Genomic DNA, 25931 nt, shown 5'->3' with positions numbered 1-25931 from the left:
GAAAAAAAACAAAAAAACAAAAAAAAAAAAAAAAAGAAGATAACTCATACAATAAAACTATTTCCCCACAAATTATTATTAATTACAAAGGGGGAAATGGTAACCTTATGGTGGACACCTGGAGGACATCATCCTAACCAAAATATCAACATGAACATCACCAACACTGGCACAAACCGATATGCCTTCTGATACAATGCACTGAGAAGAACAGAACATTGCTTTTGTGGTATTCATGCAGAAACGCATGACACAAAATTGAAGGGCATTTGGGCCCGCCCGGTGGCGCACTGGATAGTGCGCCGCTTGGGAAGCGCGGCGGCGCTCCCGTCCGAGGGTTCGGATCCCACATACAGACCAGCTCCCGCTCACTGGCTGAGCGAGGCGCGGGAGCAACACCGAGGCTTGCGATCCCGTTGCCGGTCCCCGGTCCGGTACGGGGGCAACACTGAGGGTTGCGATCTGTTGCCGGACACGGAAAAAAGACAAAAAAAAAAAAAAAAAATTGAAGGGCATTCTACAAAACAGCTGGCCTGCGCTCTTCAAAAATGTCAACCAAGAAAGGCTGAGGAACTATTCCAGGTTAAAGGAGACTAAAGAAACATGACAATGCAATGTGTGGGCCTGGACAAGTGTATGTTTGTTAGTTAGAGAAATTATCACTGGGACAATATCAAAGATTTGAATTTAAACCGTGTATTAGATATTGCATCAGTGTTAAATTTCCTGCTTTTGATAACTGTAATGTGGTCACATTAGAGATTACCCTTGTTCTAAGGCAGGGTACTTTTCAGCCTCAGCACTACTGACATTTTGGGGTGTATTAAGGTTCTGTTGTGGGGGCTGTCATGTGCACTGCAGGAAATTTAGCAGCATCGCTGGCTTCTACCCACTTGATGCCAGTAACACCTCTCCCAAATCCCCATTATGACAACCAAAAATGTCTCCAAATATTGCTAAATGCTCCCAGGGAACATTAGAACCACTGTTCTAAGGAAATATACACTGAAGTGTTCAATGGAAAAGGGGACACAACTATAACTTATTCTCAAATGTCTCAGAAAACACATGTGTGCATATATAAAAAGAGAATAATAAAACAAATGTGGCAAAGGTTAAAAAATTGATGAGTACAAATCCGGGGTAAAGTGTATATAGGAGTTTTATCCAGTGGTTCTGTAAGGGTGGTCCAAAGATCCCTATGGGTTCCCTCTAGGGGACACAAAAGGTCACACTACTTTTACTATACTACTAAGATGCTTTTTTCTTTTTCACTCATTCGCTCAAGAGAGATTTTCCAGAGGGTACATGATGTGAGGTGATATTATACATGAAACACAACATTTGGAATATCTGCATAACTCAGTGAACCAATATTTTCCAAATGCTTGATATCACAAAATCATGCATGGGTACGAGTGCAAGGTAGACCAATGAATTTTAGTAAAACAGTACAAAAAGTTCACTGATATGGTTTCAGATTCCATGCTGCAATTAACCTTTAACTTGTTGAATTTTGGTGTAGTATCAAAAATTAGCCACAAGTGGCTGAAAAGACTATCAAAATTCTCCTCCCTTTTCCAACTACCTATCTGTGTAAAGACTTTTCTTCATTAACTTAAACCAAAACAAGATATTTGACAGACTGAAGCAGAACCAGATTGAGAATCCAGCTGTCTTCTATTAAACCAGACATTAAAAAAATAAAAACAATGCCACTCTTCTCACTAAAATGTTTTTGTTGTGGAAAATAAACATACTCTTATGAAAAATATTGAATTTATGTTAACAGGTAGTGGGTTTATTACTATTTAAAATAAATTAATACATTTTTTAAAGTTTCAGTTTCAATTTCTACATTGCAAATGACAATAGATATAATCCACATAAATAAAACCTGCTTGGGGATCCTTTATCATTTTTAAGAGACATAAAGGAATCTTGAGTCCAGAAGGTTTGAGAATGGTTACCTTATACTTTTCTTATACCTTTTCTTAAAGTTGAAATTCTGTTAATATGTACAAATATGTACCCACACAGTGCTCTAGCTTGCCAAAACTAGGACAATATAAGTTAAAGAAAAAGAGAAAGATGATAATGGACAGCACATTAAAAAACAAAACAAAAGAACCCATGAGTCTATAATAGTGCTTCAAAAACAAAGATAAGGGAAAAAAGATAAAACTCTTCTTTATAAAATGCCAGCAAATAAATGTAAAAGGTAGAATAAATTTAGAAAATCACCATTTTATAAACCCCAGAAATAAGGGTCATCAAGGCGTACTAAGCCACTGGGGAAAGACTGCTGGGCAACAGGAGATACACACACACAGTCTCCAAGAATCTGTGGTACTTGTGCTGGAAATATGTGACTAAATCTAATGAGAAACAAGCAGTCTGAAGAATCCAGAATGTGAATCATTCTGTGAAACAACTGATGTGTACTCTGTATTCAATGTCGCGAAGAAAAAAGGAAGGGCAAATGGACTGCTCTCTGACTGAGACTAATGCAGGAAACTTGATTAGATCATGGATGGAAAACAAAACAAAAAGAGCTATAAGAACTTCTTTTGGGGGCCAACTGGGATGTCACTAAATTAATGCTGATTATCTTAAGTATGCTAAGGGTACTGTGGCTATGGGAAAGAACACCCCCCCTTTTTTATAAGTAATGTGTTGCTTTATGTTGGTAAAGTGTCAGACAGTTTAACAAAAGAGAAGAAAGAGAAGAAAGAAGAGAGGAGAGAGAAAGGAAAGAGGAAGGGGGGGAAGTGGTAAGGAAGATGGCAAGATAAGGGGTATAAGGGTGTTCACTGTACTCTCAATTTTTCTATGGGTTTGAAAAATTTTTAAATTAACAAAAAGAAAAAAGAATACATTACTAAAACAAATTATACTGTAATCATTATACTATAATTTTGCTGAAGAGACATTCTTCATCATCAGATAAATATGACCTTTACAGCATAACACTAGGTCTATGTTCACAGAAATACCCGTTATTGGATAACCTCTAATGCAGACTTAGCCTCTACCTGGCAGTGGCAGGAGAGCAGGTGAAAGCTGCCAAAGGCAGGACTTCAAGAGAGGTGACCAATGGGTGAACAAAGACCATTTATGGTAAATGACTGAAGAGGCATACCCTCCGACTATACAACAGGTCAGCACTACTCCCTCCAGCTGAGGTGAAGAGGCAGAACTCCAGGGCCCAGAAGTTCAATACTGAACAAGGAGATTAAGATAGCACCTTGGCTCTGGCAGACATGGGCCAGCCAGACAGCCAAGCGTCAACCCAAATAGAAACAGAGACTGGAGAAGCAGGCTTATTACAACACATTTAGAAAATTCTCTTACTCCCTGGTTTTCTTTTTATGCAAACTTGGTCGTTACCTTGGAATTCAACATAATTTCTGGAGCCCTGTACCAACGTGTGGCTACATACTCTGTCAGGAATCCTGTGTGATCATGGTCTGGATCTGCAACGCGGGCCAGGCCAAAGTCACAGATCTAGGAGAGAAAAAAAATGAGATACTTCTTAGAGATTCTAAGTAGCATGACATCAAAACATCATAAAAATAAACGACGACAACAACAATGGTAAATATAATAATGATAAGCAATAAGTAGCTGTTACCATTACTACATGTCAGATACTTTGCTGGGAATTCTACAATATCATTATTTAATCCTCCCAACAACCTGAAAGGCAGTGATGACAATCCACATATCAGAAACTAGGAAAAATGCAGGAGTCTTTAACAGCACACAATTTAAGAGGCATAGCCACCTTTTTGGGGGTTTGTTTTTTATTTTAATTTACTTGCACATATTTGCGGGTTATGGTGTGTTGTTTCAATACATGCATATATTGCACAATGATGATTCCCCCCCCCGCCCCCTGCCCTTCATTATCTGCTTAGTGCACAGCAATGTCACTTAAGTGACTTGACAAAAACTGTTCCGGGTAAAGTCACCAAAACCATCCAGAGCCCTTTTTTGGGCCCATCCTGCTGGAGCTCCTGGGATCCTGCTAGGATTGGCTCCTCAATTCACACTGGCTTTTCATTTTTTAGACTTCACTTCCTGCTAGTCTTCCACTTAGTCCACAATTGCAGGTATTACCAAATATTCTTCCCACTTTCCTCCCATTCCATGAAGTCAAACTCACTCCCAAAGCTTTAAAAAATCTTTCATATACTGAAGATGTACATTTTATTTTTTTTTAAATATCCAGCTTCTAATTTTCTCCTGCTTCACAATAGCACCTGCTGGCCTTTTATCATCTGGCCACCCAACACTGGTACTACTCTGGGCCAGAGACTTGCCAGACTCCAATGTATATAAAATGTAATTATGATGTATTTAGTCCCATACAATTGTAGGGTATTTTAATTCTTTGGCTCCTGGGGAACTAACTCAAGAGAGTGACATGTTAACTAAGATAGGGCATAGTAGAAGGTAGCCTGGAAAACAGAGACTAGGCTTATTGCATTATTAAGTCAGAAAAGAAATAAGAGCCTGAACTCAGGCCATAAAAATGGGGACAAGGAGGAAGGGACAAGTCTAAGAGATATTTATAAGACTTAGAGTCTTTCTTGATATCAATCTCTCTCAGATGTCCTAAAGTTGAGTGCTTCAATAATTCAGAAGGATCCCATCCCCTCACAAATATCTTCCTCTAGCCTTTCCCACCTGGGAAGCTGGCATCACCAGGTAGCCCCTTTGATCTCCCAGGCCCTACATCTTGCTTCAGCTGTAGTATCTGAGAAGGGTTGCACATCTGTGTTGCATAATTTCTGTCTTGTGACACACTGTCACTGCATCATCAAAAGGAGCAAAGAACAATCTGCCAATGACTCTTCCACAGGCCACTTTCCACATGGACTTTCGCAGGTTGATTGGTGAGGAAATTCTGTCCTCCTCCATAGCTCCAATGGCTAACTCCAGCCATTGCACTCTGTCTACGAAACCTCCAGCACGACTCCCAGGCCTCTCCTTTCAAAGCTGGCTTGCTTGCCAATGCCATTACTCTGCCTGACATTCACAGGCCTCTCATGGAATCTTGTTGAGGTATGGCTATAATCTTTTGAAGAGGATCATAGTTAAGTTCTAACTTCTGCTTGACTGGTCTTGAAGCTTTTCAGTGTTCCTGCAACCTATTTGTTTCTTAGAACCTTTTCCACCAATTCCTATGAAGCAAGCTGCGGGAAGAGTTCCCAGTACTCGTGCATAGCAGGTTCACTAGCAACACGGTTCCGTTTGGCACGATTTCCAACTCAGATAACCAATAAATGATTAATTTCTTTCATCTGAAGGGGAATGCTCTGAGCCATTCAGAGCCATCACTTGCCATGTTGGACTGTCACCAATCCACTTGGATTCTGTGTGGTTTGAATTTTTCAATGTATCTGTGACACACAATTTCTCTTTTACAGGGCTAACACTTCATCTTCTGATTCAAGTTCAATCAAAACTTATCACTCCAGGGCCGGCCCGGTGGCGCACTGCTACAGTGCGCCGCTTGGGAAGTGCGGCAGCGCTCCCGCCGAGGGTTCGGATCCCACATACAGACCGGTTCCCGCTCACTGGCTGAGCGAGGTGCGGGGGCAACACCGAGGGTTGCGATCCCGTTGCCGGTCCCGGTCCGGTACGGGCGCGACACTGAGGGTTGCAATCCGTTGCCGGTCACAAAAAAAGACAAAAAGGAAAAAAAAAACCAAAAAACTTATCACTCTGCCTTCTGTAGTGTAAATGGACACCTGAAGCCACATTCTGAATCATGCAATCAGAAAAGAAATACTGCACCTTCTCAGCAGAGAAAAACCAGGGTGAGCCCCAGAACATGAGGACAGATCCTTCATAGCCCTATGCCCGGTATCACATAGAATGGGTGGGTACTGACTTGACACACAGCTTTTCATGGCTCAGGTGAATCAAAAATCAAATTCCAGGCAGATTTTTAAAAAAACAGAATATAAGAAATCCACAGATCAGTGACGCCAAGTATTGAGGCTGATGTCTCCACTTTCCTCTACGAGCGTGGACAAAGAAATAGACTACAAAGGCAGGGATAAATGCTGTGAATATCTTTAAATACAGTTGTGGCAGACTGTATTTTCTAAAGAGGGCCACACCACTATAACCCATCCCCCATGCTCTTCTTATAAGCTCTTTGGTTAAACTTGTATCAAGAGGTGGGGTCTATTTTCCCTACTCCTGAATCTGGGTAAACGTTTGAAACAGCCTAAACCAACATAATATAGTGGAAGTGACGGTGTGTGACTTCTGAAGCTACATTATAAAATTCAACATGGCTTCCACCTGGCCCTCTCTCTACTGGGGTACTCTGCCCATGTTCTGAGGAAGCCCAGGCATTGTGGGCTACACATGGGTGTTCTAGCTGATAGGGGGCATCAACTGCCACGCCTGTGGGTGATGACTCCAGCCCCCACCCTCACATCTTCTACTCAAAGCCCAGACACTGGAGATAGATGCAGTATGTCTATTTCTTTAAAACGGAAACCAAACATGTAGTTGCTCTTCCCTACAGGAAATTCAGTTGAAAGCCACTAAGTGGGGTCAAGCAATGTAAGTCCCCAAGGGGTGGGGAAAGGCACAGGGCCTGGTGGGGGATGTAGCAGCCAGGTGGAGTTAAGAGGAAACTCAAGATTGTGAAGGGGTCTAGGTGTGAGGTGAAGAGGAGGGTCCATGTAGGAGAGGGCAGTGGTAGCCTATTTCACTGGGGGTTGCAAAATGATGATTTTTCTGATTTACTATATCTTCTGCATTTTTTAGCTGGCATTCTTTTTAAAAGGCCATGGTTTACCAACTGAGGCTGTTTACCCTGATGCACAGATCCTAGTGAATTTCCTACTGAAAAGACAAGAAAAATGTTTAATTCTTTCCCTTTCATGAACTACCATGTTCAGTGTAGTGAGATGGTGTATGGGAAACCATGTTTTACCATTTGTATCCCACACATCTAATGAAGGCCATAGAACCAGGAAGTTCTGACAAATTATTGTTTACAATTTAAAAAATAAACAGGGAGATGTAAGGTTTAGACCTCTAAAAGACTTCACAACTCCATTCATGGTCATCAATGGAAAGCTCATGTGATTTTTTAAGTTCTCTAAACACAATATGGAAGACTAAACAAATTTACATGACATTAACCAATAAACTGCCAACAGTACCAAAAAAAAAAAAAAAAGGGCAGTAATATTCAGTGTAATTCCACACAAAGGAAGATATTCAACTAGAATATATGGTACAAGAAAACATAAAATGACCTATAAACTTCAGCACCCCATCTGACTACCTTTTAGGGTATGTAAATTGAAATTTTCAAAAAACAGAGGAAGTCCCAAAGACATGTTTTACATCTTCTGGAGACCTCCTTCACAGGCACAGCCAGAACTACATGTGCTGTGATCCTACCTAGTATCCTGTAACTTCTACTGAGATTTCTGTGGGGTCAATCTAACAAACAACACAGACTGGTATAGACCACATCCCCCTGGTAGTTCCACTAAAAATATGCTAGCAAAATCTCCAAAAGGGTCTATTAACCTTTGTGTGTTTCTGGGGTCCTGAAAAATAAAGTCTACAAGAAAGGGTCCCAGAAAGATCCTAAGGTCAATGTTTGCTGGGCCTCGGGGGATCAAACAACAAGGGCAAAGCATATTTACAGAAACCAAAAAGAAAGCTTATTGCTGTTGACCTTGACTGGTACCAGAGTCAAAAGTTAAAGGTCTGAGACACTGAGAATAGCTGATACCCTGAGGGTTCAAGAGTAGGAAACACTTTATTAACATAAAAGCTAATGGAAAAAGGAAGTAACAGAACTGCCTGCTTGAAAAGTCAAAAGGACCTAAATAACAAGAGGTCAGTAAGGCCACAGGTTATAAACTTTCCTAGGCAAAGGAGCCTGTGGGATGGGCATCATGGTTCCCACAAGGTTCTGAGCATGTGATGGACACAGTGAACAAGAGATCCAGTGAAAGACTCTTCTACCCATTGGTGCTCTCTCAACTGTCATATATGCACACTGAACTGCCACCGCACGCTGTCCTGTTCACTGTGACAGATCAGCGATTTCTGTGACACAACATACTCATCTCGGAATGAGATTCTCTCCTGAATATTTATACCCATGTGAATGATGCACTCTCCATATGTACATTTTAAAAATGTGAGTGAATCATACTACTTTAAATATCTAAAATGTCTTGTTGTATCTCTGTGTTAAACTGGGTTTTGAAAATCATGCCTAGAGAATGCTGATGGCCAACAACTCATATATATCCATGTGTGTGAAATTTTGGTGAGCAGGTTAATAAAATGGCCCTAAATAAACACAAATTTATTAACAGTGAAAAGATAACAAAGAAAATAGTCTGGTTCTATTTGTTTTATTTCTAAGGACGGACATTTTCAGGCAAAAATAAGAGCCATCTTTTCTCAGAAATATTATATAATACTTAAAATATTGAGAACGTCTATCTAAAAACAAAAACAGGGCTGGCCCGGTGGCGCACTCGGTAGAGTGCGGCGCTTGGGAGTGCGGCAGCGCTCCTGCCGAGGGTTCGGATCCCATATAGAGACCGGTCTGCTCACTGGTTGAGCGCGGTGCAGGCGCGACACCGAGGATTGCGATCCAGTTGCTGGTCGCGGTACGGGTGCGACACCGAGGGTTGCGATCCAGTTGCTGGTCGCGGTACGGGTGCGACACCGAGGGTTGCGATCCAGTTGCTGGTCGCGGTACGGGTGCGACACCGAGGGTTGCGATCCCGTTACCAGTCACGAAAAAAGACAAAAAGGAAAAAAAAAATTAAAAAAAAATAAAAATAAAAACAAAAACAATCTGCTATACAAGTTTGTAGTGATAAGAAACCAAAAGAAAAAAGAAAAGCATGAGGAGACATAAAAGTATTCTTCGTAGTTTTTCAAGAAAATCACTAAGAGCCAAGGAAGTAGTGTAGCCATTCCTAAAAGCAGCTTCATTCCTTTTGTGCCCATTTGGCTTTTAGTTACACAGCTCATGGGAAAGGAGCTGGTTACATCCCATACGGAAAGTACGTGAGTCTATATCAAAAGGATCCTAAGAGGTAACAGAGTCCAACCCATACATATCTGATGGAGAAAGCTGTCTTGCACAATATCTCACTGGATGTTGGCCACACTGTTTCAAACATCCAGTGACAGTGTATAAGCTGACCACCGGATGACAGAACCCATTGCCCTTTATTTAAAAAAAATTTTTTTTAGTGGCTGGCTGTTACAGGGATCTGAACCCTTGACCTTGGTGTTCTTTGTTTTTTTTTCTTTCCTTTTTGTCTTTTTTCGTGACCGGCAACGGATCGCAACCCTCGGTGTCGCGCCCGTACCGGACCGGGACCAGCAACGGGATTGCAACCCTCGGTGTTGCGCCCGCACCTCGCTCAGCCAGTGAGCGGCCGGTCTGTATGTGGGATCCGAACCCTCGGCGGGAGTGCCGCCGCACTCCCAAGCGGCGCACTGTAGCAGTGAGCCACCAGGCCAGCCCAACCTTGGTGTTCTAACACCGCAATCTAACCAAGCTAACTGGCCAGCCCCAACTGCCTTTTTTAAATAGTTCCTAGATGTGCTCGCTTCGGCAGCACATATACTAAATAGTTCCTAGATCTCCATGATCCACTTTCTTTTTTTTTTTCCTTTTTGTCTTTTTTACTGACCGGTAACGGGATCGCAACCCTCGGTGTCGCGCCCGTACCGGGGACCGTCAACGGGATCGCAACCCTCGGTGTTGCGCCCGCACCGCGCTCAGCCAGTGAGCGGGAACCGGTCTCCACATGGGATCCAAACCCTCGGCGGGAGCGCCACCGCGCTCCCAAGCAGCGCACTCTCCAGTGCGCCACCGGGCCAGCCCTCCATGATCCACTTTCAACCAACCTCTCCAGTTTAGTGTCAATGACGCCCTATTACTTAATTACCCAGTGCTGTAGCCACAGAGATGAGGACTCAATGTTTTGTGTCTTCTTACTTTTATTTCTGTTGTTCTTTCTGCCTATGATACCCTACGCCCAACACGGCCACTTGTCTCCTACAGGAAAGTCTGCCCATCCTCAGCAGGCCAGCACAAATACCACCTTTTTCCTGCTGCCTCTTACGCACCCCACCAGAACTAGCCCACCACTCTCCTCTGCATTTGTACACCATTCTTTTCCGCACCTCAGTTATAGCACATATTATTACAGTCATCTACTGTCTATGGGATTCCTGACCTATCAGTTTACAGATTTCAGCAGTAGACACTCATCTTCCTTGTCTGGTATACCATTTTTTCAGGAATGCCTGTTGAACTGAAATCCCAAGAAATGATTATTGCTATACATCTGTATGTACTTTTTAAACAACTTTATTGAGATATAATTCATACACCATACAATTCACCCATTTAAAGTATACAATTCGATGGTTTTCAGTATTATAATCCACAGGGTTACACAACCATTGCCACCATCCAATTTGAGAACATTTTGATAACCTCAAAAAGAAACCCGGATGAATTAGGATTCCCTCCCCATTCCTCCCCCAAACCCACCAACCTTATGCAACCACTAATCTATTTTCTGTCCCTATGGATTTGCCTATCTTGGATATTTCATATAAATGGAATCATACAATATGTGTTTTTTTGTGACTGCCTTCTTTCACTTACATAATGTTTACAAAATTCGTCCACGTTGTAACATTATCAGTACTTCTTTTTATTCCACTGTGTTGCTCTACCACATTTTATTTATCCATCTCAGTTGGATATTTGAATTGTTTCCACTTTTTGGCTATAATGAATACTACTACTATAGACATTCATGTACAAATGAATGCACGTTTCATTTCACTTACCTAGGAGTGGAATCCTCACCAACACTTACCTGACTTTTTGATTATAGCCATCCGAGTGGGTGTGAAGTAGTATGTCATCGTGATTATATTCGCATTTCCCTACTGACTAATGATGTCAAGTATCTTTCCATGTGCATATTGGCCATTTGTATATCTTCTCTAGGGAAGTGTCTATTCAATCCTTTGCCCATTTTTAAATTAGGTTATTTATCCTTTTATTATCTGAGTTGTAAGAGTTCATCATATACTCTAGTTATAAGTCCCTTATCAGATATATAATTTGTAAATATCTTCTCTCTTTCTATGGGCTGTCTTTTTCACTTTCTTGATAGTTTTACTTTGTAACACAAATCTCTAATCTTGATGGAATCCACTAATCTTTTGTCTTTTGTTGCTTGTGCTTATTGTGTCATGTATAAGAGGCTGTGCCTAACACAAGATTACAAAGGTCTACTCCTATGTTTTCTAAGAGTATTTAGCTCTTAAACTGAGATCTTTGATCCATTTTGAGTTAATTTTCTCATTCTTTTGCGTGTGGGTATCCAGTTGTCCTAGAATCACTCATTGAAAAGACTACTCCTTCCCCAATGAATGGTCTGGCACCCTTGTCAAAAATCAATTGACCAGAGATATACGGGTTTATTTACTGACTTTCAAGTCCATTTCATTGATCTATATGCCTATCCTTATGCCAGGAGCAAACAGTCTTGATTATGGTAGATTTTTAGTACACTTCGAAATCAGGAAGTATGAGAGTCCTCCAGCTTTGTTCTTTTATAAGATTGTTTTGGCTATTCTGGATCTCTTGAACTTCCATCTGAATTTTAGGGTCAGCTTGTCAATTTCTGCAAAAAGCCAGCTGAGGCTTTGATAGGGATTATAGTGAATCTATAGATCAACTTGGGGAATACTGCCATCTTAATATTATTAAGTCTTCTGATGCATGAACATGTGATGTCTTTCCATTTAGGTTTTAATTCCTGTGCATTTTTATTAGCCTGAATCCACATCCCTTCATTACACCTAACACATCCATAAATCTCTCTCCTTATTTAGCTCTGCCACCTATTAAAATAGAAATATATAAATGCTGCACATTATCAGGAGAACTCTGAGGACTATAAAGGACCTTCTATTTATTTGGAATTCCTTATTAGGTATTGCAGTCAGTAAGGTTAAGTTTTCTGCTGATTTGTGAGTGTCTTTAGTATAAAATTTATAGAAGAAAAAGGTCACCAATGAAACACATGATTTTAAAACTTACACCTAAGGTGCATGATTCCATTCACATACATAAAGCATAAAAGTACACATGTATGTAAGAGTACAGAAAAAACCTTGGAAGAAAACACAACAATCTGTTATACTGGTTATTTATCTCTGGAGAGGAAGGAGCAATGGGATGAGGAAGAATAAGAGGACTAGCACTCTTTACTAGCATTTTTGCCATAAAAATGCCTTCACGTATTTCTGGTATAATTTTAAATATGAATAATGATAAATATAACTATACCTCAGTAAAAGGTTTTTCAATATACATCACTCTAAGAGTAAATAACCTGGCTGACCTTGAGATCGCAGGTGGTGTTGAGCAGCAGGTTAGAAGGCTTGAGGTCACGGTGCAGAACATTAGCTGAGTGGATATATTTTAACCCTCTGAGGATCTGGTAAAGGAAATAGCAGATATGGTCATTGCTGAGGTGTTGTGTCTTCAAGAGCTTGTATAGATCTGTTTCCATGAGGTCCTGTACTATATATCTGTTTGAACAGGTTAAGGTAAAACACCAAATAGCTGGTCACACTCAGCAAAGTACTAAAAACAAAATGTATCCTCTTTTGACCCTCTTCCCATTATTACATCATGAGGCCCTCAAGGGAAAGGAGAAATGATGAAAACTTGGTATTCCTTCATGGAAGAAATCTGAAGTAGTTTATTCCTTTTTAGGTCCTGTGAGACAACAGGCATTATACCTGCCTGATGTGGCTGGTTTGGGGCACAGACAGAGACCTGAAACAGGCTGCAATGGAAATACTGGTCAGTCTTTGAAGTCTTAACCTCCCTGTTGTCTAAATTGTCCACCATCAACAAACCCCCTCCAAGGCTTGAGGCTGGGAGATGCTGTTGGCCAGCAAGCATCATATATGTCCTCCTCTCTTTGGCTCAGCAAAACTCATAATGCCACTTTTTCCTCCGTTCTTGCTGCTCCTCCCCTACCAATCTCCTCAAAAACCAACTGTAAGGGCCGGCCTGGTGGCACACTGGAGAGTGTGCTGCTTGGGAGCACAGCGGCGCTCCCACCAAGGTTTCGGATCCCATGTGGAGACCGGTTCCCGCTCACTGGCTGAGCGGGTGGCACACTGGAGAGTGTGCTGCTTGGGAGCACAGCGGCGCTCCCACCAAGGGTTCGGATCCCATGTGGAGACCGGTTCCCGCTCACTGGCTGAGCGTGGTGCGGGCGCAACACCGAGGGTTGCGATCCCATTACCGGTCAGTAAAAAAAAAGACAAAAAGGAAGTAGCTGGTGTGTGTCCTTCCTCCAGGCAGCCCTGCCCCCCTCCACCACCCTCTTTTTACAGGTCTAGAAACATATTACTACTAAATCCTACCCTTAGTCTTTTCAATTAACATGAAAATCCTAAATAAATAAGGCCATGGAGAAATCATACTAAGAAGGGGTTTGTGCTAGTTTTGTTCCCGTTGTTTCTTGCCTAGCCATGTATCTAAGCAACTAAAATTTTAGCTTCAGCCACCTTCTTTCTTACAGAGATTAAACTACAGAAGCCTCTAGCTTTTCAGTTCACCATATTATTATTTCATTAGTGGTGTTTTTGCATTTCTTTTATTCATTTCTATGTAAATACTATTCTGTCTCCTACAGATTCATAGGAGATGAGATGCAGCATGAGATTCAAAATGAAACATAACCTAAAAAATTGTCATCTTAAAGAGCTCATTTTCATGGCAAAAGGTAAAGCAAGACCAACAGGTGGTAGTGGCAGGAGGCATTTCACTTTAAATATCACCACAACTTATTAACAGATCTATTTAAAAATGGAAAGGCTGCCTAGAGATAGTGAGCTGCTGTCTGGAGGGGCAGAATGCAAATTGGGCAAACTGGTAACCTCCCTGCTGACAGATCCTCTTCAGTACACTTAACCCCTCTTTCAAATGTAGCCTTTACCCAGGCAGTATCTTCTGGATCTGCTTAGCCTAGATTTCTAAAAGTTGGTCACAGTTAGCCACATCATTTCAGAGCTGGGTTGGCCTTAAAGATTATGAGGGCCAGTTCTTTCATTTTAAAGATGAGAAACTGAGACCTAAAGAGGTGCTATGACATTGTCTAAGATCAGGACAGTCCTGATTTGACCAGGTGAATATCAGAGGTACTGTCTTTCTTAGTCTACCATTCTTTCCTTTTCACCACCATAGCAAACCATCCCCTGAATGGAAAAAACATGACTGAAATGGTATTAATCTAGATTAATATTAATCAAGACTTTCATAACTACACTCAAAGAAAATCTTTGACTTACGTAAAAGATACTAAAATGAGTTACTGAAAACTAATAAAAAGAACCACAGAAAAATTTTAAATGATGCAAGTATTACAGTATTATAATTGTATTATAGTATCATTAGTATTTTAGTATTATAAATGGAAAGCAGATTACAATTTTCCCTTAAATGTGCTTCATGCACTTTTCCTTTACTCGAAGTCCAGGAAATTTCTAGTTATACTTATTCAACAAGGTGACCAAGTAGTGGAGTCAGCTAGGTGCCTGAAAAGGATACACATCTTTCATTTGCTCAATGGTTGGTGCTCGAATAATATCATTGATTCCAATGATGTTCTCATGTCTGAAGCGCAGTAAGATTTTTATCTCTCTCAAGGTTCTCTGGCAGTAGGTCTGGTGCTCAAAAGGACTGATTTTCTTGATAGCTACTCGAACTTTATTGACATTATCATAAGCAGAGCTAAAAAATAAAAAATAAAAAGGGGGGGGGAGAAGAGATGGCATTAAAAACAGCCCCTAGAATATCATGGCAGAAAGAACACAAATTGGTAAAGTATTAAATTTTTAACACTCTGTTAACACTTGTTTCATATGGCCTCAGGCTAGGGAGGATGCAGCTGACAACCATAGCACATACCGATTCTCAAACTTAACTTAAAGCCCAGCCCTGTTAACTGTGTGGATGCCCATTTTCATGAACCCAGGAACACAAAGAGCATTTTCCCATTGTCTTAAAAAGCAACTGCATTCTGGTGAGAGTAATCACTTCTGCCTCCACAACAACTTTCTACTGTCCTATCAAATTCCTCTGACGCAGCAGAAACATTCAAATGACCATCAACCACATCTTCATCCCTAACAAAAATGGACCCAAGAGGATACCCTGTCTGTCAGTTTTGTTTCTTATTTGCAACATGACACAACTATCCCCCCCATCACGAGACAGAACCAAGATGACGTTAGGGTAGTTTTACAACAAAACCTATAAAGTGTTCTTCAAAAAATACTTTTGTAGCCATAACATGGGCCCAGTTCCTTCCAAGTTGTCATTAAGGTCTGACTTAATAGGAAACAAGACATCACTTCTTGTTTCCTTGGGGTAAGTGATACAATTAAAAAACAGTAAAATAACTTTATTCTAAGTGCTTCTATAATAATATTTACCAGTCTACTTACTCTAGAAATTATTGATGTATCTGTTTGATTCCATCACAAGACTATATTTTGGGAAGGACCTTGTCTTACTCAGCTTCAATTATACCACAACACCATTAATACCCTGCACACAGGTATCCCCAAATACTTAGAAACGAAATACATCTCCTTAAATAAAAGAGTTACTAACTCAAATCTTATTTTGCTTTGGTTTGCTGTGTGAAGGCTTAAACTAGTGATTTTCAGGTAAGCAGGCAAAGAGATATAAACTTTAAGCAAACTTATTCAACCCTGGGAATAAATATTTTTAGAAATAAATTTTTTTTTTTTTTTGCTAATTCAAATCATAGACCATGAGCTCAACGAAAGAGAGCACAGATTAAATAAAATGTTTAAACCATATTTTGTAACTATTTTATTTAATCTGTGCTCTCTTTCGTTGAACTCATGGTCTATGATTTTCAGGTAAGCAGGCAAAGAGATATAAACTTTAAGCAAACTTATTCAACACTGGGAATAAATATTTTTAGAAATAAATTTTTTTTTTTTTTTTGCTAATTCAAATCATAGACCATGAGTTCAACGAAAGAGAGCACAGATTAAATAAAATAGTTACAAAATATGGTTTAAACTCAACATTACAAATTTCTACTTTTACTGAACACAGTACTCAAACGTGGCCATAAATTTGCTTTACAAGATTACAATCCAACAAGATTGTAAGATGGAGGAGTTTATCGTCAGTGTGCCTCTCTACTGTATCAACACTAAGTGATAAAATGAATAACCAACTGACCCCTTTTAAGTGAGAAGGCTGAGATCATCCTCATCTGTTCTTACTTAAAAGAAAGGAGTGACCCTGTCCGTTGACAGAACAGTTTGGTCTGTTCTTGTCAGTTCTTCCTATCCATTCTGCTGCTTTTTTAGTTTACGCAATCTATCACAGAACTGATCACAAAGAGGTCACATACTTCCATAACTCTATATTTGGTAGTTTCTCCTTAGATTTCTCAGTTTTGTTTTATATATTATACTCTTCTGATACTTGGCACATATATTTTATTGGCATACCTTTTACCATGGACTTTTTGGTGTCCCTGGATAGTTTGTGTTCTAAAATCATTTTGACATTAACAACCCTGTTTTGTTTTTCTCTAAGAGTTTAATCTTTCCTCATCCCCATTTCTTCCCCAACTACCACCACACTACAGCTTTTTGCTTCAAATATATCTCTTGTAAACAAATTGTGGTTGCAGTTTGGGATCTTAATCCAATTTGTCACTATACAGTCTCTGGATGGGTTAATTTTGGAATGTTTTACATATTCTCTTTTAACTGATAAACTTGTTCTTTTCCAAAGCAAAAATTCGAAGGTTAAAGAAGTTATTCAAGGTTAAGAAAATGAAGAGCTTTCTAACTCATCCCTATAAGGCAAATGACCTTTAAAAATAAGTAAACAAAAAAAGATGATTAGGACGAAAAAGAACTAAAACCAAAATTTAAGACAGATCTCTTTTCTAAGCACAAGCTTGAAAATCAACTAAAAATAAATAAGTAAATATGATTTGACAATACATTAAAATAATAATCCATTATGACCAAGGAATATTCATCATAGGAATCCAAGAATGGTTCATTAAAAAAGAAACACATTAAAAAGAAGACACCAGGCTGAATAGACATTTCTCCAAAGATGATACACAAATGGCTAAGAAACATATGAAAAGATGTTCAACATCACTAATCATCAGAAAAATACAAATCAAAACCACAATGAGATCTCACTTCACACCCATCAGGATTGCTACTATAAAAACAAAACAAAACAAAAACAAAAACAGAAAACAAGTATTGGCAAACATGTGGAAAAATTGGAATCCTTGTGCACTGTTGGTGGGCATGTAAAATGGTGCTATGGAAAACAGTACGGAAGTTCCTGAAAAAATTAAAAATAGAATTACCATGTGATCCAGCAATCTCACTTCTAGGTATATATCCAAAACAATTTAAAGCAGGATCTTGAAGTGATATGGGCACACCTGCATTCACTGTAGCATTATGCACAATAGCCAAGACATGGAAGAAACCCTGATTTCCAATGACTAATGAATGGATAAAGAAAATGTACTATATACATACAATGGAATACTATTCAGCCTTAAGAAACAGGGAAATTCAACTGACACCCTTTGTTGATAAAAAAAAAAAAAAACCCTCAACAAATCAAGTATAGCGGGAATGTACCTCAACATAATAAAGGCCACATATAACAAGCCTGCAGCTAATAGCATACTCAACAGTGAAAAGCTGAAGCTTTTTCACTAAGATCAGGAGCAAGATAAGGGTACCCACTCTCAACACTTCAATTCAACATAGTACTGAGAGTCCTAGCCAAAACAATCGAGCAAGAAAAAGAAATAAAAGGCATCCAAATCAGAAAACTCTCAACAAATTAAGTATAGAGGGAGTAGTTATCCACACAATGAAATACTATGCAGGTGAAAAAAAGGAATGACATGGTAAGATCTTTAAGATTTACTGAGAGGAAATAAAGCAAGGCCTAGAGCAGTGGCTAGTATGCTATCTTTTTTCTAATAAAGAATTAAAGTGAAAAAGATATATACATATAAACATTTGCTTGTATTTGCAGTAAAAATAACTCTAGAAGGATACACAAAGAAGTAATATGAATGGTGGTGATGGGAGGGACAGAATGCCAGGCAGGAGTAGGACAGAGAGGGAGCAAAACCTTTCACTGTATACCTCTCTATATTGTTTTAATTTAAGAGCCATATGAAATTCTTAACAAAAAAACAAAAAAATTTCTTAAAAATATTTTTAAGTTGGAAATAGAGAAATACAAGTGGAATACCCTTTAAAAAAGAAAGCACAATTACTTCAGACTTCCTGACCAATACAAAAAGATTTGAAAAAAGAATAAAAAATAATTATTGGAAGAGGGTACAAAATAGCTTTATTTAACCTTGTTCTCACCTGAGAGAATAATCTTTAAATTTGGAATTTTGTAAAAACCACACACACAAGTAAATAAAGGGGAAAATTTATTTAGCACTGTTTTAGTACCTTCTAGGTACCAAGGACTATTCTACCAGCAGCATTCAAAGATTATAAATAATATTCTGCCTTTAAGGAGCTCAAGATTTAGAGAGCACCCAATCATCTTAAATGAATACAACCTCAAGTCCCAGATGAATTCTATTCTAAGACCCGTAAATTGGGAGGAAATGGAATAAGTCAAGGCTGGGGTTGAGCACACTCACCTCAACTCTCAAAACAGATTCCTACTATTTGACAATAAAATGAATGAATTATTGATATAAACAACACAGATGAATCTCAAAATACTTATGCTGAGTGAAGACAGACCAATGAAAAGTACCTCCATTTATATAAAACAGTAACTAATCTACAGGAACAGAAAGCAGGTCCCTAGAGTTGGCTGGGGTGGGGCAGGTGGGTGAGATTGGGGAATGTATCACAAACGGAAATCAGGTAATTTCTGGAGGTGATGAATATGTTCCTTATCTTGTGTTCATGATTTCACATGTGTATATGTCAAAACATCAAATTTTACACTTTAAATACATGTAATACATTGTGTATCAATTACTTCTCAATAAAGTAGTTAAAAAAAAAAAAAAAAAGGAACCAGGGCTCTTTGGATGCATGGTCCATTCCAGGGCTGAGGTGAGTGAGAACAGACAGACTCTAGAAGTACTGACCAGCAAATGTGGAAGCAGATGTCTATAAAATTCTGGAGATTATTTAACATGTTTTGTGATCACTTTGGGAAGAAAAGGGAATCAGAATGAGTCAATTATGAACAAGTCATGCTAAACTAACTTCACTTCCTGTTTTGATAGGGTTACCACAACAACGGGAGAGTGACGCCAGAGCTGTGGTGAATTCAAGCCACACTTGTCAAGCATTTCCCATTTGTGAGACTTCATGTTAGGACTGGTGGCAAAAACAGATAACAACCTTGCTTATGAAACTTGCAATTTAGTGAATGAAGGAGACAGAACACACAATATACTCTGCCTTTTATCACAGTAAAGCACTTCTGAAACACAAGCAGAAACTGGGCAGATTAATACCAAATAAAGGTATTAAGGGAAGGATTAAAAGAAGATGAAGCCTATATAAACCATATACTGAAGGATGAGTAGGCTTTTGATAGAAAAGGGCATGAAGAAAAGCAGAAGGATATGCGCAGAGGAAAATGACCAGGACATCTCTGGGGACCACTAGCCCTCACCCAGCCATACCCCTTCCCACAAGAGGAGGTTTACAGGGTCAGGGGAAAATGCCCCCTAGGAACTCCAGAATTTCCTGCCACTAGAGCTATATGTGCACTTGATGGTGGCCAAGGGACAGCCGTTCACAGGTGTGCACTGGCCTGGACTGTGCAGACTGGCACATACTCAAGCTCACAGTGGGGGACAGCACTGCACCTGGGAAGAGGGCTATGCTGCAGGCCTGCTCTCTGGAACTGCTGGCATGGAACTCCATGAAGCCTGAGAATTTTCAATTTGAACTTGACCTTCCAGGTTATTAAGAAGGTATATTTGCTATGGTAGGAAGAGAGAGCAAATTCTATGTAATGTTTCTTGGCTTGACTTTTAGGCTACGTGGGGCTCCATTTGTATTCTTGACCCAGGCCTGGGTCTGGGAGGTACAAAATGAAGATGAGGATGGAGGCCAAAGGAAGTTTTTTTTTTTTTTTTTTTTTTTCTTTTTTTGTCTTTTTCGTGACCGGTAAGGGGATCGCAACCCTTGGTGTGGTGTCGCCCACACCGCGCTCAGCCAGTGAGCGCACTGGCCATTCCTATATAGGATCCAAACCCGCGGCGGGAGCGTCGCTGCGCTCCCAGTGCTGCACTCTCCTGAGTGTGCCACGGGCTCGGCCCCCAAGGGAAGTTCTAAACATCCTGATTTAAAGATCTAAGGATGCCTGTGTGTGATTCAGATGGAGGAGGTGACATTGTGTCCTTCCAGTAGCATATGGAGATCAAGGTTGGGAATCCTTAACAGAAGCCACAGCAGACAGCTCTGCTGAACAGAAATGATGTTGAGAAAAAAGAGGTCTGACACTAGAAGGCAGAAGCAGTAAAAGGACAAGGAACTGGTTAAAGAGAGTGAAAAAGTAATAACACTAGAACGAGAACCTTTGCTGTCCAATGTTGAAGTCCATGTGCTTCACCACGTAGCAGAAACAGGAGAGAGTGGTGTTTCAAAAGCCAAAGAAGGAAAGAGTTTCAAACAGGAGAGACTGAGTAATGAGATGCTGTGTGGTAACCTTGGCATAAGCAAGTAAATGCAGGTGAGATGTGTACACAGGAGCAATTAAAGTACATTAAAAATGTAAAAAATGACAATAAATTTTTTAAAAATGCAAAAAAACAGAATTCTTGGGAGCTTGAGAGTTTTATTCTTTTTGGGGGGCAGCTGGCCCGCAAGGGGATCCAAACACTTGACCTTTGTGTTTATCAGTAAGAGTTAAGTGCACTTCCTCTTTAAACTGGGGAATAAAAGTGCCAAATTTATGTATTTAAATGCCCTCTCTAGCTAAGATCTAGGAACTGAATTGTAAAAGGGAAAAAGTAAAAAAAGGAAACTGTCCAAAGTGCTGCAGTAGTCCCAGTGAGATATGACAGTGGTGTGGAGTAAGCAACAAGCACATAACTGGCATTTTAAGCAGGTTAGTTCATTGTGTGAAATCATACCACCAACTGCAGAACATTTAGCACCCCTAAGGGCGCTATGAACGATCAGCACTCCCAAGTCAGTAAAATATTTGGGAAAAAAAGAAAAAGAAAAACCACACCTGTGAAGGGAGTGGTAAAGCTCCTGGAACATACAAGGGTGATGACAGTGGAGATAGGAGGAGACAGCAAGACTGAAAAGGAAAGGCTGGTGAGTGGGATCCAGGAATATGATGGTAAATAAGTCAGAAGATAATGCCATCAGGGTCAAAAATAAGTTGTATAGATGGGAGAAAAAATTTTGCAATGTGTAGGACTTGTATTTGGAATACATAAAGAACTCTTACAATTTCAAAATGACAACAAACAACCCAATATTAAAAATAGGTAGAAGAACAGACATTTTCTGTGTGACAATAAACATATAAAAATATAATTGAAGAATCATAGGAGAAATGAAAATTAAACCAATATGCCTATTAGAATGGCTAAAATTAAAAAGAATAAACATACCAAACATTGCAGAAAAGCTGGAACTCTCATACACTGTAGGCAGGATTGCAAAATGGTTAAATACTTATCATACAATCCAGCAATTCCACTCCTAAGTATTTAACCAAGAGAAATGAAAATATAAGTCCACACAGATTTGTATACAAATGTCTATAGAAGCTTTATTCATAACAGCCTAAAACTGGAAATCCAAATGCCCATCAATCAGGGAGAGGGTAAACAAACTGTGGTACACCCATACAATGGAATAGTACTCAGCAACAAAAGGGAAACACTAACGATATATGCAACAAGGATGAATCTGTAAAACACTATGCTATATGAAAAAAGCCAGACGCAAAAAGAGTACATACTTTTTTATTCTGTTTATGTGAAATTCTAGAAAAGCTAAATCTAATCTATAGTGATAGAAAGCTGATCCATGGTTGCCTGAGGTGGAGACTGACTGCAAAGGGGCACAAGAGAGATTTTTGGAGTGATGTAAATGTTCCATATCTTCATTGCGGTGGCAGTTACACAAGTATATACATTTGTCAAGATTTCACTGAGGTGTACACATAGAAAAGATGCATTTAATTGCATATAAGTTATATCTCAAACGGTGAGTTTTTTAAAAAGGAATTGAGCTGTGATACAAAATTATGGGGTTGATTTTCTTTCATGGTTCATAAACTCATATTGAAGGCAATTCCAAGGGAAATGTTCCAAACAGGCTTTGAGTAACGGCAGTATCATTAGAATGAATGCCTAGCCTTACAGTCATTTCTAAGGCTTTGATATAAAATTTCTGGTATTTTCAGGTTTTTTCCCCAACCTCCCCTGTCATTACAGTCATATCTCATAGCATAAGTTCAATAATATTTGTGGATAAAAAGGTTTTGCCTAAATAAAGTGGATATCTTATCATCCACAAGCACCATATACTGCACACATTGTTAAGTAACTAAAATGCTACCCATCAACTGTGAATGGGTTATTTTTAGAGAAAGCTATTAAGCTGTTCTCTGAGCTACCCATTTTGGTGAACTTTAATTATCTGAACACAAACTACAGTACTTCACTTCACAGATAAAAATTAACTTGTCTTCAGATGCTAAGTAAGTTAGACTGATCCAAATTAATGTTCCAAAAATAAGTAGGTAGAAAATACTAATGACTGCTCTAAAAGAAAATGTACTCTTTACTTCAGCTTAGTTCTCTGAGAATTCACTAACCAAGAAAGCCAGTGCAAAGGGTTTTTAGAGGGTGCAAACCATTAAGTGAGCAAATGAAAGCTAGTCTAAAGTTATATTAGCTATAAAACCAGTAACAGTAAATGTTTTTCATTTGCTTATAATTTTATATTAAGAGTCATATTATCGGGGCCGGCCCGGTGGCGCACTGGAGAGTGCGCCACTTGGGAGTGCGGCGGCGCTCCCGCCGAGGGTTCGGATCCCATGTGGAGACCGGTTCCCACTCACTGGCTGAGCGTGGTGCGGGCGCAACACTGAGGGTTGCGATCCCGTTGCCGGTCCCCGGTACGGGCGCAACACCGAGGGTTGCGATCCCGTTACCGGTCAGTAAGAAAGACAAAAAGGAAAAAAAAAAAGAGTCATATTATCTTCACCATAACCTTATGAAGCATAACCCCTATTTTACAGATGAAGAAATGAGACAGAGGAGAGGGTCACTTAACTTGTCCATGATTATATAACTAGTAGCTAACAGAATTGGTATTCAAACCCAGGTGTGCTGACCTCCACAACCCATGTTTCTGTTTGTTTTTGTTTTTATCTTTCCTAGAGCAGATTAACAAAATCCATGTTTTTAACCACTACAAACACGTCCTTCAGTCCACTTGCTAAAAGTGCTTCACTGGCCATGCCCTCTGACAGGTCACCCGAAAAGAAGTTGAAGAAGGCAGACAGTGAAGACAAAATAAAAATAATCATAATGATCATAATACAGAAAATATACTGCTTCCCAAAATACCTTACCAATTTGGAAGGTTCTGGCTCTTTAGAGCTTTTTCCTCAGAAAAAGTCAAAATCTGTCCTCCTGAAACAAGAGGTAAATATGTGCTGTAAATGAGGTGTCAGAGTGGGAGAAAAGGCTTGAAGGCAGAAGGCATGAAGGCCTATGAAGTGAGAAAGAGACCTTCATGGTGATAAGTAAAAAGATGTTGAAGACCCAGCAGAAATTAGTATCGAGAGATTTTTAACAGTGCTAATCCTAATAACTAAGTGATTTTCTCCAGCATATATCAGCAGCCTGTGAGCAAGATCAGACAAAATAAACAGCTGGGTTCCTGCAGAGTGGGAGTGGAGAGAACAAGAGAATTAAAAGTCTGGTCAGAGTGGAGAGATCAGTAGAGAGAATTCAAGAGCAAGGCCAGAAAGGACCAGTAGACTGGGAAAACCATAAAGGCGAGGGTCTTAAGCCAGGGACACAAGGGAGAGAGGGTAGGATGACAGGAAGTCTGAAAAGAGGATGATCTACTTCATAAGGGCTGTCCCTGCACATTTCCATAAACTGTAAGCTGTAACCCACCAAGTCGAGTCAAAAGCAGGAAAGGCTCAGACAACTGTCCATATCACTGAGACATATAGGAGTGAAGAAATTCAAGTCTCTTGTGAACAGCCTCACTGTCAGAAATATTAAACAACTGCCTCAGACATTTGGAAAATGACTCTCTAAGATGGGGAAATGTTTAAACTTGAAATACACAGTATTATTATCTAAACTGAAAAGAACTGCCTACATAATAACTAAGCAGGTGGTGAGATATTATATAACAGATGCTAAACTAGGTAAAATGGAAAAATGTAATACATAACTCTAAAATGCCCATAAAACAATCTCTAATCAGCCCTGGAAAACTAATTTTATTTCTCTCCATAAAAAGTTTCTGCAGTTAGTTTCTTTTGCAACCCATCATAATAGAAGAGGAAGTAGACAAGGAAAGGAAGATCCTGCACAAAATTTGGTAATCATACGTATGTGAAATTTTAAAATATATGCAAATAACTTTCATATATTGCTGGTAGGAATGTAAACTGTACAACCCTTCTAGAGGGGAATTTGGCAATATCTAACAAAATTATGTACATGCACCTATCTTTTGACCCAGTCATCATACTTTTAGGAATCTACCCTAAATGTACGCCCCCAATGATATGAAAATACATTATGTACAAGGTTTTTCACTGCAGCATTACTTGTAATTGCAAAATATTGGAAACAACCTAAATGCCCATACATTGGAGAGAGGCTGAATACATTATGGCACATGATGGAATACTATGAAGCAGCAAAAATGAATAAGGAAGATCTCTAAGAACTGACATGGAGTGAATTCCAAGACATACTGTTATAGCAAAGTACAGAAGAGATTTTACACTATGCTGTCCTTTATATAAGAAAGAAGGGGTAATAAAAAAATATAATGTATCTGCTTATTTGTACAAAAAAATATGGAAAGGATAAACCAGAAACTAAAGAGATTCCAAAAATGGAATACAAAAACAGTAACAAATGAACCAAACTGTATCACATGTGAATAACACAACCACACTGAGGGGCATGAGGAAGAAATTCTGGGAAACAATATTTTGACTGGATATTGTAAAGCAAAAGTCAGAAAGAACTGTACACAGTTAGTAAATTTGTCCTCACAAAGATTTGGGTTAGCAGTTATGGAACTACTTTATATACAAAGTAGAACTGAACAAATAAGTAAAAATGGAACATGAGAGTAAGGTTGGTGAAAGAATTACGAATAAGGAAGAAAGGTAAAAGAAACCACACAGTTTCGGATTAGAATCTGAGATAACAGTTAAAAATTCACAGTTTTTAACATACACAGACAGATGCAGAAATAAATACAGGTATATGTATAATATGTGGGCTACTATACATACATATGAGTATTTTCCGAGTATTTTCCGAGCTCTGTCATCTGAGAAGACCTAGAAGCAACCACACCCCAGTAGCAACAAGCACACTTAACAACGTATTCAAAGAAAGATGGGGAGGGCTGGCTCCGTGGCTCACTCGGGTGACTGCGGCGCTGGAAGCACAGAGTACGAGGCCAAGGCCAAGGCCAAGGCTGCGGGTTCGGATCCTATATAGGGATGGCCGGTGCACTCACTG

General features: G+C 39.5%; 1 protein-coding gene across 1 annotated transcript in view; it reads right to left on the bottom strand.

The window, feature by feature from the left end:
• Positions 1-14862, bottom strand: part of MAPK1 (mitogen-activated protein kinase 1) — a 42433-nt gene extending 27571 nt beyond the window's left edge. Inside the window, exons 1-3 of the mRNA XM_008574799.1 lie at positions 14684-14862; positions 12459-12648; positions 3391-3507 (exon numbers count right to left, since the gene is read on the bottom strand). Coding sequence (XP_008573021.1) covers positions 3391-3507; positions 12459-12648; positions 14684-14694 — 318 coding nt within the window. The 5' untranslated portion in view covers positions 14695-14862. The remainder of the gene's footprint in view (positions 1-3390; positions 3508-12458; positions 12649-14683) is intronic.
• Positions 14863-25931: the final 11069 nt, after the last annotated feature.

This window comes from Galeopterus variegatus, unplaced genomic scaffold, assembly GCF_000696425.1.
Source record: "Galeopterus variegatus unplaced genomic scaffold, G_variegatus-3.0.2 Scaffold1109, whole genome shotgun sequence".
In the NCBI taxonomy this organism is placed as follows: Eukaryota; Metazoa; Chordata; class Mammalia; order Dermoptera; family Cynocephalidae; genus Galeopterus; species Galeopterus variegatus.
The sequence above is the reverse complement of the archived record's forward strand: the minus strand, read 5'-3'. Positions and strand labels throughout refer to the sequence as shown.